This window comes from Hippichthys cyanospilos, chromosome 8 (assembly GCF_059441005.1).
Source record: "Hippichthys cyanospilos isolate Australia breed blue-spotted pipefish chromosome 8, RoL_Hcya_1.0, whole genome shotgun sequence".
NCBI lineage: Eukaryota > Metazoa > Chordata > Actinopteri > Syngnathiformes > Syngnathidae > Hippichthys > Hippichthys cyanospilos.
The window spans coordinates 2088704-2108882 of NC_142376.1; the positions used below are offsets into that span (position 1 = coordinate 2088704).

General features: G+C 43.1%; 1 protein-coding gene across 1 annotated transcript in view; it reads left to right on the forward strand.

Moving 5' to 3' along the window:
* Window positions 1-20179, forward strand: part of LOC148419814 (ankyrin-3-like) — a 77654-nt gene that overhangs the window by 40338 nt on the left and 17137 nt on the right. Inside the window, exons 18-39 of the mRNA XM_088421040.1 lie at window positions 21-218; window positions 728-826; window positions 1584-1682; window positions 2059-2157; window positions 2238-2333; window positions 3289-3361; window positions 3493-3549; window positions 7997-8120; window positions 9469-9480; window positions 11319-11406; window positions 11810-11919; window positions 12555-12587; window positions 14057-14281; window positions 15058-15212; window positions 15289-15500; window positions 15676-15883; window positions 15959-16055; window positions 16528-16756; window positions 16866-16991; window positions 17910-18032; window positions 18416-18442; window positions 19395-19476. Coding sequence (XP_088277166.1) covers window positions 21-218; window positions 728-826; window positions 1584-1682; window positions 2059-2157; window positions 2238-2333; window positions 3289-3361; window positions 3493-3549; window positions 7997-8120; window positions 9469-9480; window positions 11319-11406; window positions 11810-11919; window positions 12555-12587; window positions 14057-14281; window positions 15058-15212; window positions 15289-15500; window positions 15676-15883; window positions 15959-16055; window positions 16528-16756; window positions 16866-16991; window positions 17910-18032; window positions 18416-18442; window positions 19395-19476 — 2572 coding nt within the window. The remainder of the gene's footprint in view (window positions 1-20; window positions 219-727; window positions 827-1583; window positions 1683-2058; window positions 2158-2237; window positions 2334-3288; window positions 3362-3492; window positions 3550-7996; window positions 8121-9468; window positions 9481-11318; window positions 11407-11809; window positions 11920-12554; window positions 12588-14056; window positions 14282-15057; window positions 15213-15288; window positions 15501-15675; window positions 15884-15958; window positions 16056-16527; window positions 16757-16865; window positions 16992-17909; window positions 18033-18415; window positions 18443-19394; window positions 19477-20179) is intronic.

A 20179-nucleotide genomic window follows, 5' to 3' on the forward strand; every position in this document is an offset into this window, starting at 1 on the left:
TGCGTCCGTCTTTCCGTCAGAACGGCTACACGCCGCTGCACATCGCCGCCAAGAAGAACCAAATGGACATCGGCACGGCGCTGCTGGAGTACGGCGCCGACACCGACGCCGTCACGCGGCAGGGCATCAGCCCCGCCCACCTGGCGGCGCAGGAGGGCAGCGCCGACCTGCTGTCGCTCCTCCTCGCCAAGAGCGCCGCCGTCAACCTTTGCAACAAGGTGAGCGGGCCGCCGGCCCCGCCTCTTAAAGCCGCGTGCGTACCGCAACAAGTGCCCGCCGAATCTTCCGTTCGTTTTGTCAAATCGACCTGACTTTTTAATGATGACCCCGTCCCTAAAAATTGTTTTTTTTTTTTTAACCCTACTTTATCTATAAAAATTGTAATTGGGTCCTTTTTAACAAAAGCAACTGCGACCTACTTTTTACAGCGTTTATACGGGTTACACGTTAGTCTAAAACTGAAAAAAAAAACAAGCGCATCTAAGCGCCGGAAACAAAAAAAAAACATGTCTTATTTTACTGCAATTAGACTTGGCGTGGCAAAAACGAAGCCTTTTCCCTGTCTTCCGTGACCCCGCCCCCCCAGAGGCCCCGCCCCCTATTTTGAATAACCACAATAATTGGGCTAGTCCTTTTGTTGACTCCATTTTTTTGCGTGTGTGTTATTTTTGTTATATTTTGCTTTCCGAGTGCATTTCTATTAAATGCGTCTTTTTGTGATGCTCAGAGCGGCCTTACGCCTCTCCACTTAGCGGCTCAGGAGGATAAAGTCAACGTGGCCGAAGTCCTACTCAATCATGGCGCTGATGTCAACGCGCAAACAAAGGTACGGGTGGAATCATTGCAACTTTACAAATTAAAGTTACGTTACGTTCCAATTAATTTGCTCTTATTTTGAAAACTTTATTTCGAAAACTTTACAAATTAAAGTTATGTCACGTTCCAATTAATTTGCTCTTATTTTGAAAAGAGCAAAAGAAAAAAAAAATTGCTGTCAGGGCATTAAAATACTGTAAAGGCAAAATAAATCTTATACAAATGAGTCACTATTGCACAATTTAACAATGAATTGCTTCATATTCCAATTCATTTCCTTTCAATTTGAAAGGAAAGACATTGTTCCTGTCACGGCATTAAAAAGCATGAAATTCGACTTACTGACACCCCTACGAACTCCGTTGAGACCTCACACACCCCTAAATTCGTCTCCTATTTGAGAACCTGAAACTGGCCCGCGTGCCATATGTTTTACACCAAAATGCAGTGATGCACTTTGCATGCGCACAAGCAGGTGTATATTCAATATCAATTATAATGCAACCCGTCACACACACACACACACACACAACCTTGTTCACAGAGATAGAGTACAACACACTACAGAGTATAGCAGGCAGCTCACGTGCACAGAAACCTCACAAGTTGAAGGTTACTCGGTGTGTGTGCGTGTGTGTGTGTGTGTGTATTTGTGCTGACAGGGCAGTCGTTTCCAGTGAAGAGGTTATTCAGTCACTGATGCGCCCTACACGGACGCCATTTTCAAGAAGACATTTTCCAATTGACAATCTCTGGCTTTCTTACAGATGGACTACACGCCGCTGCACGTGGCTTGTCACTACGGCAACGCAAAAATGGCAAACTTCCTGCTGCAGAATCACGCCAAAGTCAACGGCAAAACCAAGGTGGGAAAGAAAATGCACAATCGCAACTAGGCATGGGGCCAGATTATATTTTTATACGATAAGATAGAAAAAAAATGGCGCGATCATAATACTAAAATGACAACTCGTTCCAGTCGCATTGTAAGACCTAAGAAACAAAAGGCGTGCTAAGCGTTATGACTTGGTTTTGATTGGGAAAGTTTTGCTCAAACATGGAGTTAACTCTGCAAGCACTAGCGATACCGTATCACTAGTCCTATTATTGTGAGACTCTGCTGCATTTCCATGAATGTCCACTGTGAGGCGCACTAGAGTTTGAAATAAGTCCTAGTTCAGACAAGCGAGCGCTTCTTTGGTCCGAAGGGCTTCCGACAAAGTGTGTTTCCGCCCCCCCCAGAACGGTTACACGCCCCTGCACCAGGCGGCTCAGCAGGGCCACACGCACATCATCAACCTCCTCCTCCAGCACGGCGCCTCGCCCAACCAACTCACCGCGGTCGGTCCAAGCGATCGGTCGCCGGACGAGCCCTTTTTCTTTTCCCGCCGCCACTAATTTGCCGTCCGTGCCCCTCTCAGAACGGGAACACGCCGCTCGCCATCGCCCGTCGCCTGGGTTACATCTCGGTGGTGGACACGCTGAGGCCCGTCACCGACGAAAACTTGAACGTTGGGGTGAGACCCATCAAATGTCTTCCATTGAAATCACACCTGTTGTTTTGAGACACTTTACGGCAAAATGCGATTGCTCTCTGTGAACGCTTTGAGTGCCATTGGCGTGAAAGGACGTTAATAGCTTCCATTAGGCATTTTTAAGTGTTTGTCTAACCCTAAACATGGCGAGTGATTTAGGAATTAAATAATTGATGGATTAATTACTTGTAAGGTATTGAATATTTTAGAATTATAGTACCAAATTAATCAATTACTTTAGGTAATAAGTACTAAAGTAATTGATTACCCGGGAATACATGTATTACTTTAGTACTTAATTGCTAACATATTTAAATAGTCAATTATTCTAATGTATAAAATGAAATATGATATATATATATATATATATATATATATATATATATATATATATATATATATATATATATATATATATATATATATATATATATGTATATATAATCAATTAATTTATACATGAAAGTACTGATAATCAACTACGTAAGACATTTAATCAAATACTTTAGTATCTAATTAAGTACTAAAGTAATCAATTACTCTCATTAATTTGATATCGTCATTCTGTTCAACTACTATTGATAGATGTGGAATTTGAAGCGGAATAAAGTTTGATTTATTTCGAAAATTACCAAAAATGAACGTCTATTCCGGTTCGCCTTTTTCTCCGAAAAATCCGGTAATCCCTTTCAAAACACATTTTCCCATTTGCTGTCAACTGAAAATGACATCAGGTAACAACCAATCACAGCGCAGGTCAGCTTGTGAACGTCACGTGACCAGCAGGTGAGCCGTGATTGGTCATTTTGGCTCAAATCCGTTATCGGATTCAAGTTTTCTGATCCGTTGCGCCACTGATAAATACAATTATTTTTTTCTTTGACTGCATACAATCGTGTATTCATGATTGATGATTATTTTCTTCTTGCGTCGACAGAGCGCAACGGAAAAACACAAAATCAACGTCCCCGAAACCATGAACGAGTTCCTGGACATGTCGGACGACGAAGGTATTTTCATTGCATTGTACTTTTTGGTTGTTTTTTTTTTCACTGCACGATTCTACGGCCGAAGAGATGGTGCTTTGCGATGTCATAACGTGTGTGCGCGTGTCACGTATGCGTATGCGTTCAAATCACAGTTTGGGCCAATGTGCCTGAAAGTCTGGAGGCGGAGTCTATGTCAGATGACGACCAAGGTAATTTTGCTCATCGCTTTGTTGTAAAAAAAAAAAAACAAAAAACGTTTCGCTTGTGGGTTTGCGCTTGTGTGCCGCTCCACTTACTTTTCTCTTGGTCTTTTAATCCGGATAGGGCGGGAGTAGGCAAAAGTATTGGGACACAAGCGTAGCATACTAGGACAAACTGCAACTGACAAATGTTTTGATTCATCCGGCTATGATTTTTAAAGTGTTTCAATTCAGACGTTTTTATTTTAATATATTGGCAATACAAAAACATTTTTAAATGATTTGGTCACTGGTTTGGTCTGTAACATGTCAGAAAATCAAACAGCGATGTGGATCGTTGTTTTCCAATGAATAGCGTCATTTTTGAAATAGTTTTATTTGGTTTATAATCAGTCTACGTTCATATACGTCAAATGAAATCTGAGAATATTTCCAGTCAACTTACTGTTGTTCTGAGTGTTTTTTTTAAATCAAGATACTTTAAACATAAAATTCAAATCCTGTCTTAAGTTATTCCATGCTAGCTAGATATATAGATGCTTGCTAGCTAGCTAGACAATTGGATGCTATTTAGCTAGCAAAGTGGATGGATAAAAATCGCTATCTTGCTAACTGGCTATATAGATGCTAATTAGACACCTTTTTAACCAGATGCTTTAAATGAGAAATTCAAATGCAGGCTTTAGCTATGTCGATGCTAGCTAAATAGCTCAATTGATGCTATTAAGTTATCAAGATATATAAAAATCGCTAACTATCTATATAGCTGCTTTCTAGACACATTTTTTTCTAACCAGATGCTTTCAATAAGATTTTCAAACACTAACTAGATACTTATATGCTATTTAGCAAGCCGGATAGACAGATAAAAATCACTATCTAGCTAATTAGCTATTTGGATGCTAGCTCGACGCACTTTTTCAACCGGATGCTTAATATAAAATAATCAAATGCAGTCTTTAGCTATGCCAGCTAGATAAATGCTATTTAGCTAGCAAGATAGACAGATAAAAATCACTATTTAGCTAACTAGCTATATAGATGCTAGCTCGACACACTTTTTTAAACCAGATGCTTTATATAACATAATCAAATGCAGTCTTTAGCTATGCTAGCTAGATAAATGCTATTTAGCAAGCAGAATAGACAGATAAAAATCACTATCTAGCTAATTAGCTATTTGGATGCTAGTTCGACACACTTTTTCAACCAGATGCTTTATATAAAATAATCAAATGAAGTCTTTAGCTATGCTAGCTAGATAAATGCTATTCAGCTAGCAAGATAGACAGATAAAAATCACTATTTAGCTAACTAGCTATATAGATGCTAGCTCGACACACTTTTTTAAACCAGATGCTTTATATAAAAAAATCAAATGCAGTCTTTAGCTATGTAGATGCTAACTAGAGCAAATGAGCAAATAAATCATTTGCAAAAAAATGTGTCCTAATACTTTTTTCCAGCTAGCGTGCTAACATCTTCCTCGTCAACAAAGTGCTACATGCCGGTTTCGATGCCGGTTCTGCTTTTATTGTGAGCCCTTGCTGGTGTATTTTGGACTTCCTTGGCTCTCCTTTCAGCACTTCTGCTTTTTCACTAAAAGCTCATTTGTTATTTTTAACCCCGTATCGCCGTTCTCCACTTTGGAGAGGAGATTGGAGGACGCCTTCGCATTCCGCGTATCCGTCGCATTTGGGATGTTATAAAGTGCCGCAAAGCTAGCCAAATATCAACAAGAAGAAGGAGCTGACTTCAAGCCTCCTGAGCTTTCTTTCCAAGCGCAACACACTTGTAAAATTGATGAGGTGCTCGGCGGGAGGGTCGCCAAGGCAACAATTGTGCTCGTCAACCGATAGGGGACTCAACAGGTACGGGGCAGCGCCGGCTGGAGTTGCGCAACGTTTCAGGCACAATTGACAGCTGGTGCGCTTGCGTAAAGGAGGATAGATGCGAGGAGTATCTTTAATCCTGCGGAAGAGGCCAATCTTGTTATGTTGCAGGGCGCTCAGGATCCGCGCGTATACTTTAGGGACTTAGGGAAATCACACACAATTTATGACTATAATAAGAGTTACAGCGGTACCTCTGCTTACGAATGCCTCGGAAAATCCAGGTTACAAAACGCCTCCTTGGAAAATTATTCTTCAATGACGGAAAAAAAAAATTCAGGATACTAAAAAGGAAATGTATGTTTTTTTTTTTTACCTGTTTTGACCCAACTGGGGCATTTGGCTGTTTTTGATGTGTGATATCAAAGAAAAAGCATACAAAAAACACCAGGGGGCTAAAATATTGCAAAGTCAAAATATGCCGACTTTCAATATGGCATGACAAACGAATGGTCAAAATCTGCCGATGTCAGGCTCATTTACTGCCATTCAAAATTGGAAATATGTTTTTTCCAGTTTTGGGCATATTGAAAACCCGATTTTTGCATTTATCCTTTTAACAACAACTCACGAACGGGCCCAATAGAAATTTTTGTGTTGACACCCCAAAATCACAGGGTTAGCATAACATACAGGAAGCACTTTGCATGTGTGAGCAGTATAATTAGTGTAAACTTTTGGATTAAAACTGAGTAATGTGCCATCTTTCTGTCACGTATTAAACTGAAATTCATGGACCCGCAAGAGTATTCCGACTGCCCTTATTTGACAACTGCTGTTCTAAAAGAAGCTCCTCACTTAACTCAAACATAGCTTATCAACACTAAATTGCCACAAGTTGACACCGAAGCTTTTCTTTAGTTTGACTTTGAGTGCAAAAACTGCAATTAGGTGAGTTTTCAGTCAGTCATGAAGAGGTTAACAAAACTGCGATTGTTATGTACGTCCTGTATACTGCCTTGATTTACGAGCATAATCCGTTCCGTGACCACTCCCGCTGTCCACACACACACAATGCTTTTAAATACTTGTTGTGCTTCTCACGTTGCACAATTGGAGTCTTGTGCAAAGTTTGCAACGAGCTCACTTCCTCACATCGCTTTCAATTGGCTCTCGACTCTTGGACCAAAACTTGACCGCCGGAAGAGGAGATGACACTTGTTTGTAGAGATCACTTTCTCTCTCTTGGTGCGTCAGAAAAGGCGTTCGCAGGGACGAGGGAGGTGTGTCGCCTCTTTAAAGCCAACTAGATGAGCTTTCTTAAGGGAATTAACTCTGGACTTTGCAGGCGTCAGATGTCACTGGATTTTACGCTTTCTCCTCTCTAGTAGCGCATGCACCGAAAGACTGAGTTTTTTTTTTTTTTTTTGAAGACTCCCGCACGTAAATACTGCTTCTCTTGAGGTTAAAAATGATTCAAATATCGAAGTAAAAAAAAGGAGTTATGGCTGCGTCAGAAAACGGTAAGTCAACTCGAAATTGAATGAATGCAAATTATCGTAACCGTTTGTCACCGTTTATTGAATCCCGCGAGTAAAATTCACATTTTAACGCCAGGCACATAAAGAAAAATGACGAATGAACAAAACAAAATCGTATTTTCAAAGTGGTTTCGATGAACAGGACGGTGGATGGTCAAGTTAGACAATGGCGGCCACTGACAACGGAACGTTAAAGCTCGTAAAATAAAACCACGTCGTTTATCTTTGAACACAGTACATTCGTTCTGTACGAACAATGCAAAGAAATGTTCCTTTTCTTTTGATTATATATTTATCAGGTGAAGATAATATACTCCCGCGTCGACAATAATCTCACGTGACGAAAACCGTGATTTAAGTTTCGTTGCATCGACTCAGTTCCCTCCATCTACCATTAGTAACTTAAATTAATTTAAAATTTGTGTTTTTATCCAAAGCAACGGTGTGTTAAGAATTCGCAAAACAAAATCCCCGACTTTTTAATCAAGTCGTAGTCGTGGACCTTATTGTGAAATGTCAAACCGGAAACGCAACGAGCGCCGCTCTTTGTGGGACTCGAGTGCGATTGTAGTGCGGCACCGGCGAGGGCGAGAGGGGAGGGGCTGCGCCGCTGCGGTGTTTGCGGGGCTGCGCGGCGCACAGCCTCCGCTGCCTTCCAGCCATGAGGGAGAAAGCCAAGCACGCGAGCCGCGCCGCCCGCTTCGTGGAGCGGCGTGTCATCGTCCACCGGTCCGCCGATCGAGGTGCGCTGTGCTGGTTCTTGACACCCCCCCCCCACCCCCACCCCCCTTCCTCTTCCCATTCTGTCATTTGTTCCTTTTGGTGACCGGGGAGACTATGGCTGTGTATGTATGCATTTCTAAACTACATATTTTTAAAATGTAACACTTCCTGTCTGTTATCTAGACTCTTTATTGTTACATAGGGTAGAAAAAAAAGTTGCAGTGGGTTCTGCAGGTGCATTCAAGCTATAAATGTCGCAGATGAATCCCAGGGCCTTCGGCATGATTACAATCTCACCAGGGACTACTTTTTTTCTGCTCGGAACGTTTCATCTTTTTGACGATGCTGTCCCTCCGTCAGGTGACGATGCCATGACCTGCGACACGGACAAGTACCTGCGGCCGCAGGACCTCAAAGAACTCGGGGATGACTCTCTCCCGCAGGAAGGTTACATGGGCTTCAGCATCGGGGGCCGATCGGCCAGGTAGGCGTCCAAATGTTATTTGTGAGTAAATAAGCAAGCATAAATAAATGACATCACCCGGTGGAACGCGGTGTACACCGGACCGCTGGAAAGTTGCCATCGAATAATCAGAGCCGATAAAATGATTCAGCATTTTTTTTTTTTGCGTGGCGTCCTTCAAACGCGGTGTTACAAAGTTGCCCCAATTCGAGCAATAAATGAGCCGAATACTGGAGCTGCCGTATGCCCTGTGGACTGCTACTAAATGCGGGGAAGCGCTGCAGTGAAGAAAAAAAAAAAAACACCGGCGAGCGTCAATATTCTGGATGGACAGTGAGAAAAGCAGAAATAATGACAGGAAGTGGATAATGTTTGTGAGCTTGGTAAACTTTTTTTAATGCAGTGAAGGACAAAAAAAAACATTGTTTACATTGAATCAAGGGGGCAACAAATGGAAATAGTTTGGACTCAGGCCACACTGCGTTATTTCGGTTTAATTCATTCAATTGCAAACGTGTGTTTTAATCTTAATTTAACGAGTTAATTTCCAGACAGTTATGTGTAAAAAAAAAAATAAAAAAATATCCCAAGTATTTTGGAGGAGGGTCTAAATCTGGCTGGTAGTAAGTAATTGACTACTTTGAGTGATTAAGTTGTAAAGTTGTCAACTATTTAGGTATTGAAGTACAGTGGTGCGAAAGGCAGTGTTGAAATATAATATGAGACACCAGCGCTCGCGCCAACACGATTGTAATGGAATACGTTGTGTGTAACATACCACTTTGGGCTGCCGCATCTGACGTTCACGTTGTTAGCACCTCGTTAGCGCTTAAGCAATGATCTCAGACAGGAAGCACTTCGCATGACCCCAAACTAAACTTGAGTCAATTTACATGTACAAAATAATCCCCCAAATAAATATTGTTGCTGCTATAGTAAATGATTCCTGGATTACTGGAAACGTAAAATAAAAAGGTACAAATTAAACATCCTAAAAAGGTGAATAAATTCTCTCACGGACCCCTTGCCGTCAGTTGGACCCCACTTTGAGAAGCATTTCTCTGAACGGCACTCTTGGTTCAAAGAATGGGAACAGTAAAACTGATCAATTACTGCAATATCAATTCATACTATTAATCTACAATATTCATCTAGTTTCTGAATCTGCTGGCGTACCAAAAATGTCTTTGTTTAACTCTGATCTGTTGTTCTCAATGTAAAGTGTTGTTGAATTGATTGACTAAAGTTCTCTCAACTTCTTTTCCTTTCTGAGTATGCAAACACCCAAATTTGGCTTTCTTGCAACTTCCACAAGCCTCTATCCTTGACACCTTTCTATTTTTTTTTCTTTTCTCTGCTCCTCAACTAGCCCTAGAATCAGGTAAGACAAGTGTAGTGTTGTAGGAATCTTTAGTAGTGTCACCTAAATCCGCCAAAAGCCGCTGGAGAGCTTCCCTCTTGTGCCCCCTGGTGTTTGTCCGTGGTAGTTTTGTCCCTGTGTTGCAAGTCTTGTGATCACTTTTGTCCCCCCCTCACCTGTTTACCTGACTTGTCAGAAATACTGGAAAAACCTTTGTGCACTAATCCCGTCACGTTGATGCGGCTCATGTTTTTTTAAGCGGTTACTTCCAGGGATAAAGTGAACAGGTTAAGCGCAGGGATTGTTGTTTGACTTTTAATTTCACGGATGTCTGAGTAACATTAAAAAAAACAGACAGAGAAATTCAAGGATAAAGAATTATCACACACTTTACACCCTAAATCTCGTCTCGCTGAAATTAGCTCATTTTGAGAGGAAAAATACACGTTTGATTCACTCAACTTTGAAACTTTGTTTTCATTGTGATCTTGCTTGAACTGTTTGGCGATAAAAAGACAAGCTAGCTAGTGCTAGTGAATGGGTTAATCTTTTCACTAACAGTCCAAAAAAAAAGTCTGTTTTCGGAAATATTAAATGATGAATTTATTTTGAAAGGAAAGAAAGAAAATAGCTTGCCATCTAATTGTTTTTTAAGAAGCAGCTTGTTGAATCAACTCTGCAAGCACTGGTGATACCGTATCACAAGTCCTATTACTTTCCAACTGTCCACTGTGAGGCACACTTGAGTTTGAAAACAAATCCTCTAAAAAAAAGGTATTTTTTCATAAAAACATCAACTTTTATCACTTGGAACCCCTAAAATTATCCAAAGAGCAAGTTCGTTATTTCCAGATCGTGAGAGAATTGAGCACACGGGGAAAATTTCAAGAAAGGCGTGCGGACAGATTGATCTCCGGAAAGTGTGTTGAAAAAGGACGGAAGGAGAGAAGGACGGAAAAATGTTGTAAAAAAGCGGCCGAATGAAAGCGCCATCATTGTGGAAAGAAAGAAATAGAAGCGCGGCCCTCTGGCTCCAGATTGAAAGATTGCGTAAGAAACACCGGGGAAGCCTCTGGAAAAGTAAGGACGAGCCTTTGAAGGGACGTTGGCTTGGGAGAATTCCAACCGGGAATTGCCACCGAGTCCATTTAGTCCGCTCTGAGTTGCCGGGTAACGCAGCGGTGAACAAAAGAACTTGTCTTTGTGCCCAAGTGCGCCCCCGCTTGACATGCTGAGCTCCGCATTTTCCTCCCCGCAGACCCCCGTCGCACTGTAGACTTTTTATTTACCCCCCAACTTCCTAGTCACAACAGATTGAACATGTCTGCACGCTTAGAAACACATTTTCAACATAACAGCAACACGCTTGGATTTTTAGAATACGGAATCAACACAACAGTAAAATGCCCGTTGGTGTTTAAAAGTGAAGTATGTTGTTATAAATTTACTAAATTTAGTTTTTCTACCTGTTTTGAAACTGTTCAGTTTAAAGACTACTACTACTATTAAACATGTTTTATCTGAGCTGGATCGTATAACATGCATTTTCGTACATTTCAATTCAGAAAAAAATAATAGCGATTGTGATAGTTTTAGTAGTAGGTAGTAGAATTTCCACCTCTGAATAAGCCGCCTCTCCAGAAATGCTTCCTCCTTTCCGCCTCATTCTAATTTTCCTGTCCGGACTCTCTCGGTCCACTTGTATAAAACAAAACACAAAAGAAACGTTCCCTGGATGTTGCATGAAGTAACGTAATTCCTTGCTTTTTGTCCTGTGCCACGCCCCCCCCGCCGGCCGTCGCTCGTGGTTGCCCGACGGCGCTGGCTCGCGCGGTAACATTTAGCCTCCGCTCCTTCAGTTCGGATAGGTCCAACACCCTCAACCGGAGCTCCTTCGCCCGCGACAGCATGATGATCGAGGAGATCTTGGCCCCCACCAAGGACACGGTAAAGTCTTTCCTTCGCACCCGCGCGCCTTGAACGTCTCACTATTTCCGTTTTGGCCATTTTGATCAGTATATGAAATGCGCGAACATTTTGGAGCTCGCTCTAAAAGGGGGGCATCCCACACTTCTGTCAGGGCGTACCGCAGGGCTCCGCGCACGTCCCACTGTTGTTTTGCTTGTCAAGAGCCAAACCTGAAACTGCAACCTCTCTAATTATTCAAACAGCAGCTGCAATGTAGCCCGCTAGTCAAGTGACCACATCGCTCAAGACCTCAAACTGTACACAGCGAGCGTATATCATTTACAAACTTCGCGACAGAAGAACATTCGGCCCATTTAAGCGTTTAAAAAGGTTTGAAAAGGTTTTTTTCTTTTGTGTGATTTTGTTGTGGTTGCGATTGTAGCACCTGGCCGTGAGCCGGGATTACAACTCGGAGTGTATGCGGCGCTACAGCTGGACCCCGGACACGGTGGACCACTGCCAAAATATCGCCTCCAGCCCCATCCACTCTGGGTAAGCGCGCCAATGTGTTCGACAGCCGCGTCCTGATTGGCCCCTTAGTCGCTGACGTCATTTTCAGTCGACGGGAAGTGGCAAAATGCGCCTCTGAGATGGATACAAAAGCATGGATTTTGCGGCCTGATTCTTTTCCCGCAAAAGCAACCATGATCAGAATGCCACGCAGGACTTCGACTAATAATCAATTATTATGAAAATTCATAATCGATTCTTATCTAATCAATTTTTTCCCATGAAATGTTAGTGTTGAGCTGATATCGGATTGGGACACCCCAAACAGGAACCAGATAATATTTACAGTAGACTTTTCAATAAAACTGCTTCTCCAAACAATTAATCGATGACGCTAAATGACTCCTCGTTCATCTGATGCCCGATTCGTCGATTAATCGTCGGCGGTCCAATGCCGCGTTCAGACTAGCGGGGCGGCGTTCAACGTACGACCTCGATTTCGGACTCTGAATACGACTTTTGTGAAGACTCCCAGTCGGTGTGTGTTTTTTTTCCGGTGTGTGTGACCTTTGTGTTTTGTGGCCATAGATCCCGACAGACTTTGTCGAGCTTGATACTAAAAGCAGCTTTCGGGGCTTTGCCTCCCCCTGCATTGTGTCCATGTGTTTATTTTACAGCTTCTCCTCCCCGCTCCCTCAGTATGACTCCAGGTGAAGACTGAGCTCGTTGCTCTGTAACCCGTGACCCCCCACCCCGTTCCCCCCCTCGCCACTCACTCATTCACCACCGTCTTTCCCTTTTTCTGTAACTCATCCGTGTGCTCTGTTGTTTCATTTGCATTGGCCAGCGGTAGCAAACGCGGCTCATCTTTGTGTTCTCGATTTTCGCCTAGAGTACACAAATAAGCTTCAAACGGCATTTGCAGAAAAAAAAAAGAACAGAAGAATATGTACAGTGATCCCCCGTTTCAGACCCATTTGGGAGCAGCTAAAATCTGTCACGTGGTCTCAAGCAAAACATAATAAAGTCGCATTTTAAACATACTGTATTTTGCACACTTCTAAATGACAATATGTAAGATTTAGTCTGTTTTTCATTAAAAAAGCATACATTAGATTATGAATTTCAAAAACTTGCAAATAAATGGCTTCTTAACGACTAACAGTATGTTTGAAATATAATCGTTATCATAAAATGATATTACATGGGGGGGTGGCACCCCTCCGGAGGTCGCCATGTCTGTTATAGCGACGGACGTTTTTGAAAATTGCAGTGAATGCTCTTAGTAAGTTTTTTTAAACTTATTTACTGTATGTATAGGAGTTACATTGCGTGTGCAATGTATTAATATATAGATAATATAATTATAATCATGTACAAAAATATATTCTTATTACTATTTATGTATAATGTATAATAATATAATTGATTACCGGTAATTGATGAATAATAATATAATTAGTTACCCCCACCCACATATTTTAATATGCAGATTAACGCAAAATAAAATGTGATGTAGTGTAGCAGGACCGCAAGAAGTCGATTGTGATACAGCGAGGGATTACTGTACTCTCTTTTTCCCCGTGTCATTCGCCTTGCTGGCGGGGTAAACACTTTTCGCATAAAAGTTCGGGATGATATGAATTCTGGTGAAATTTCTGTTGGAATATCCAAATGCACCGCGACCTTTGCCCGTGAGCCTAACTCGACTTTTTCCGAACGTTCGAACGTCGATTTCCTTTTGTTGACGTTTCAATACTTTTGCACAATGCGCTGTTCTCTAACAAGGTGAGTAAAGAAGGTCAAATCAAGTCCGGGTTATCGCGCATTTGGGATTCCTCCTGAAATTTCACCGGCAAGCAGAATATCCCCAACTTTTTGTGAGTTTTATGCAATAATCGCATTGGAATCACTAGCTGTGCGGGTGCGTAATATTTGGTGACGGACGGTTGCTTTGGAGGATCCGAAACTCTGGCATCAATCTCAGCTTTTCCTCCAAAACGTTCATTTGCCAGCGTTCAGATCTCAAAGCACCTTTCTTTGTGGTGTCCCTGCCGCTTTCTCTTTTTGCTTTCTCGTCTTTGGGCGTCCAGTGATCACAGCATGGGGATGGTCCCGCTCACTTTTTTGTCCCTTTTTAGCTTGGGGCTTTTCACGCTCATCCCCTCTCTCGCGGCAGGTTCCTGGTCAGCTTCATGGTGGACGCCCGAGGCGGGTCCATGAGGGGCAGTCGCCATAACGGCATGCGCATCATCATCCCGCCCAGGAAGTGCACGGCGCCCACGCGGATCACCTGCCGACTGGCCAAGAGGCACAAGCTGGCCTACCCGCCCCCCATGGTGGAAGGGGAAGGTCTGGTCAGCAGACTGGTGGAGGTTGGCCCGGCCGGGGCGCAGTTCCTCGGGTGGGTTGCGCCACTATACGCAGTCGTGCGCCGCTACCTCCGCTGGCCAACGTCTCTTTCTACCGTACGACACGTAAAATATTACCGTAATCCCCCAAATATAAAAGTATGGATGCATCCTAACCCGAGTTTTGATGCAGGGATGTGTATATTTAAATCGGCCGTATTCTTACTTAAAATAATTACCATAGCGGGCGGACACCTTGGCTGTTGGCTGTTAGCTGCCTGTTGCAGCTAAGAGCAGCTCACGCTGACTGAGGTTGTTTTGGCATTATTTTCAATGAAAGAAGCGAGCAGACTGAACCAACGTCCGAGTCCGTCCTCGCTCAAACACAGGAATAGAATCAAAACCGAGAGGATCATGTAAAAGCTATGGTGTCTCCAGCTGATTAATTAAAAGCGTACCGGTTAGAGAACGCAGAAAGGTATTCCTTTTGACTCTTTTATCAATTGCGGCCATTTGCTGGTGCGCAAATCTGGTATTTGTGGTCAAATTAACTCCAACTGCATCGCAAGGAAAAGAAAAAAACGACTGTGAGCGCGAACGTCACACCGGCGCAGCGTTCACTGACCGCTCGCATTATTGGAAATCGCTCAACAAATATATAAATTACGGATATGAACGCATCTTATACCCGGTAACATTGAAAATACCAGAATTTGGCCACCAAATTAAGGGTGCGTCCTATACACACGTGTGTCTCGTACTCAGGGACCTGGATGGCCTGATGGACAAAGAAATGGGAGCTCTATTGATCTCTGTCGCTGGCTTTCAGGCCCGTGATTGTGGAGATCCCTCATTTCGGCTCCATGCGAGGGAAGGAGAGGGAGCTGATCGTGTTGCGGAGCGACAACGGCGACACGTGGCGGGAGCACCAATTGGAGTCCACTCCGGAGGAGCTCACCGAGCTGCTTACCGGGATGGACGAAGGTAAACGCGCCCGTCCGGTACTTTTTGTCATAAAATGGGAGTTTATGAACCACGGCGCTCATGTCCGCCGCCGCAGAGTTGGACAGCCCCGCCGAGTTGGAGAAAAAGCGCATTTGCCGCATCGTGAGCCGAGACTTCCCGCAGTATTTCGCCGTGGTCTCCAGGATCAAGCAGGAGTCCAACCACATGGGGCCTGATGGGGGCGTCCTGTCCAGTAGCACGGTGCCCATGGTCCAGGCCTCCTTCCCCCAGGGGGCGCTCACCAAGAAGATCCGCGTCGGCCTGCAGGTTTTTACATTATTTTATATTTTATTTTTTCTTAATTCAAAGGATATTCAACTTACCTTTGATTATAAACATCTACTCTTTTTTTTTTTTTTTTTTGTCCCTCTCAATCGGGTACCGTAATTTTACGCCGCCAAATATTGGTCGCCATTTTTGAAAACGTTTGCGGCCCATCCAGGCCCAGCCGGTTCCCGACGACATGGCGAGGGCGGTCCTGGGCAACAGAGCCACCTTCAGCCCCATCGTCACCGTGGAGCCGCGGAGGCGCAAGTTCCACAAGCCCATCACCATGACCATCCCCGTGCCGCCCCGCCAGGCGGAGGGCCACCCCGTCGGCCGCCGGGGCGACGCCGCGCCCTGCTTGCGTTTGCTTTGCAGCATCACAGGCACGGACGGGCGCCTTGAAACCGTCACGCCGATTGGGCGGGACGCTAATTTTTTTTTTTTTTCCTTTGGCGCAGGAGGAACCTCGCCCGCCCAGTGGGAAGACATAACGGGGACCACGCCGCTTTCTTTCGTCACCGATTGCGTCTCCTTTACCACAAATGTGTCGGCCAGGTACCGTGACGTTATTTTCTTAATCGTGTTTATTATATTCCAAAAAATGCTGCCCAACGAGTGTGTTAGATTTGCCTAAAAGACCCACTCTCTGTTTAACACCTGGGGGAAATGTTGACCCAACTCGGGCTTTTCGATGTTTTTCATGCGTGATATCAAACTAAAAGCATGCAAAAAATAATAGTAGGGCTAAAATATTGCATAGATTGTTAAAACATGACAACTTTCATGTGCCACACTGCCGTCCCTTGGAAATGCTTGTAAACGAGAGGCCGACCCTGACGTGTCAAATTTAGCCCATGTCGGGCTCATTTACTGCCATTCAATGATTTATCGCGCAATCCCCCCGTTTTGTTTTTTTTGCTTTAATCCTTTCAACGGCAACTTGCAGAGAGCGCGCGATAGAAATTTTGCGTTTGTGTTGTTTTTTTGCCCCCACTGTGGCTTAGCCCATTGTTTCTCCTCGGGGCAGGTTCTGGCTCGCAGACTGTCACCAGATTCCTGAGACGGTGAGTCTGGCGTCTCAGTTATACCGGGAGCTGATCTGCGTGCCGTACCTGGCCAAGTTTGTGGTGTTCGCCAAGATGAACGACCCGGTGGAGGCGCGCCTGCGCTGCTTCTGCATGACCGACGACAAAGTGGACAAGACCCTGGAGCAGCAGGAGAACTTTGAGGAGGTGGCTCGCAGTAAAGACATCGAGGTGGGCTTGTGACTTCCCCAAAGGCCCGTTTGTTGTTTTTATTGACTAAACGGTGCCTCGAAACCTTCGTCACGGTTACGGTCACGTTTTTTTTTTTGTTTTGATTCAGGTTCTGGAGGGCAAGCCCATCCACGTGGACTGTTATGGCAACCTGTCTCCCATGACCAAAAGTGGACAGCAGCTCGTTTTTAATTTCTATTCCTTCAAGGAAAACAGACTTCCTTTCAACGTGAAGGTAGAGGATTTTGAAACTCATCAAACATTCTCTTCATACGGTGGAGCCCCGCTGTAATTATAATGAATCCGCTCCGGGGATGGGATCCTAAGGCAAAATCGTTGTATTATGGACAATAGACACCGCTGCTAATTAGCTCAAGTGTTTAAACCCCAGGTAAAAACATCAACATTTTACACACATATTAAAAAATAGTAACACAATAGTATACTTACTACTTATATATAATATACATGTAGATAATTAAAAAAATATTTAAAGGAAAAATGAAACTTTATTTATTCGGCTATATTTCCTAACGAGGGTAGCCTAGCCTAGCTTAGCCTAGCCTTCTTGGTATTTCTTGACTATCTCCAGCTTGGTTTCCATACTATTCATCTTATTACTTCTGCCTTTAGCATCGCTAGCTAGCAATCTTGGGAGCCACGCCTAACCAATTCAAGTTGGAATTAAGCACTAAAATGCGCAATAAATACCGTATTGTAACCACTCACATGAGATCAAATCTTTAGCATAGTGACGCCGTGACTCCGACCAATAGCGGACCAGCATCTTGCCGACGCCGACCAATAAAGGCCAGCATTTTAGTGTCACGTGAGCTGACGCGTGTTGCGACGTATGAGCGCAGTCATATGCGCACACTGACTGCCGTAAAGTGGGCAAAATGCTGTAAAGAGGGGACGAGAAAACGTAGTATTCCACAAAAAAACTTACGCCAGGGACGCCGTAATCCAGGGGTCCCCTGTGCGAGTGTGTATCTATATATACAATGGAAAATCGTTTGAAAAAAACTTAAGCCAGGGATGCCGTAATCCAGGGGTCCCCTGTGCGTGTGTGTATGTATATATACAATGGAAAATTGTGGCAGCTCTTCCACCGTTTTTTTTCCTCTCTCTAACGAATTTACTTTTTGCACAGATAAGAGACATGGGCCAAGAGCCCTGCGGCCGGCTGTCCTTCCTGAAGGAAGCCAAAAGCTCCAAAGGTCTTCCGCAGACGGCCATATGCAATTTGAACATCACGCTGCCCACGCACAAGAAGGTAGGCGTCAACTTGGCCAAGGGTCCCGCCTCCTTTTTGCCTCATGTCATCTCACCAACATGATTATCACGAGGAGGAGACACCGATTGGCTTTTTGCGGGTTTGAAGCCAGTCTTAAGACCCCACAATGTATACCAGTGGATATTGCGCTTTGCTCTGCTGCTGCCTGGCACGGAAACGGCGCTTTTGCCTCTTATATTTTGCTCATATTCTTCTTATTATCGTTATTATTAGGATGATGCTACTAGTTTTTTTTTGCCCCTCCCTGACGTTTTTTCGTTCTGCCGCTCCATTTCCATCACCCCCATGTCACCACAATGTCCCCGCTCTCCATCGTGTCATCTCTCTGCCTCCCGCTGCAACGCATCACGGGAATCTCACAGGATATGGAATCCGATCCTGACGACGAGGTAAATAGTCCCGCCATCATCACGCGAACAGCCGCTTCCATTTCTTCGTTTGTTTGTTTGTTTGTTTGTTCTTTCAATTCCCGCCGTTGGCTTTATGAGTACAAACGCTTTGTGCATGAACGTAATTGGTACTTGTTTGAATTCAATTCTTTTTTGTTTTATCGCCTCATCCCAAGTGACAGGAAATGCTTCATACGGAGTATGAGACTTCTACCGCTTTTGATATATAAAATGAGGAAAAAAATATGAAGATAGACGTTTCTTTCTGATGCAGATGATGTCAAACTGCAATAGTGTAGCGCCACCTACTGCTGAGGAGGACTTCAGTCTTTTATATTTTTCCCCCTAATCGCAACCACCGCTAACCAATACTTTAAAATATATTGAAATACCAAAAATACTCAATTACTGCAATCATACATACTATTATGAATGACTAAAATATTGTTTTTCTGTATTAAAATAAGAGAGGAAAAAAATATTTTACTCGAGTACCCGATATTTGATTTAATGTTTTTGTAGAATATCCAACTACCAAAAATTCTCCATGGCTGCAGCCATAAGTACTATTATGAATTACTTATATATTGTTTTTCTGTATTAATATTGTGGAACAAAAAAAATGATATCCAATTACTAAAAATACTCCATAGCTGCAGCCATAAGGAATATGTATTATGCATTGCAAAAATATTGTTTTTCTCCATTAAAATAATGGAGCAAAAAATTTGAATAGATGTATTGTCATTGTCCTGCTATACAATGAAATTAAATAAAAAATAAATAAATATGAACAATAAATCGAATGAAAAACGTCAAATAAAAAACAGTTGGTCCTCGGGGAATGATTAACGGCCGTGAGGCATTTCGATTGGATAAATACGGCAGTAAGCGCTTCAAAACATCTGAGCATATTTTTCTGTTGAAGCTCTTTTGTTTTTGTTTGTTTCAGAACGAAAGGCCAGAACGACGCCATACCTTTGCCTCCTTAGCTTTGCGTAAGCGCTACAGCTATTTGACCGACCCTGCGGCCAGTGAGTTCCCTTTTTCTTTTTATAACATGCATGGGAAAAAAAATAAGAAGAATTAATAGAGATTTTACACGTTAAAAAAGACACAATCATTTGAATTTCTGAAGGTCCCTCCATCTAGATATTAATGTTGCTTACATCTTCCAGGAGTTTTTTTTTTTTGTTTTCCATTTGAAATTCTCATGAATCATTTCTTCTGTCATCCTTCCTTGCATGTTTTGTTTACTGTGTCAAGCTTGGCTACTGCGTTTTGTGCCGATGTTTCAATACCAACAGGTCCTTCGTGGATTTCTTTGGACTATCTGTTTTTTGTTTTTTTTTTGCACCGTATGAAAATGGCGTTTGATTTTGTTCGTATCCATCGTTCTCTTCTGGGCTTTGTGTGCGGCTGTGATCCGTTTTTGTGCTAACGGGTTGCACTTTACAGCGTGATGTTGACATTCAATCCTAAAACTTAAGATCTTCAACGTTTTGGATGCAATGATGGGATCTTTAGACCCTTGCATTGCCAAGGACGGCTCTAGGCGTCAAAGATCCATTTTAACTGGCAGTGAATGAGTTCAGGAGATGTTACAGAATAATAGAAAACTGCACAGTTCCTAAATTTTGCTCCTCATTTAACTTCTGATTCGCAGTAGTTTTTTTTTTTTGTTTGTTTTTTTTTTTGTGAAGTGCAACCTCTCTCCTAAGTTGTGGCCAGATACAT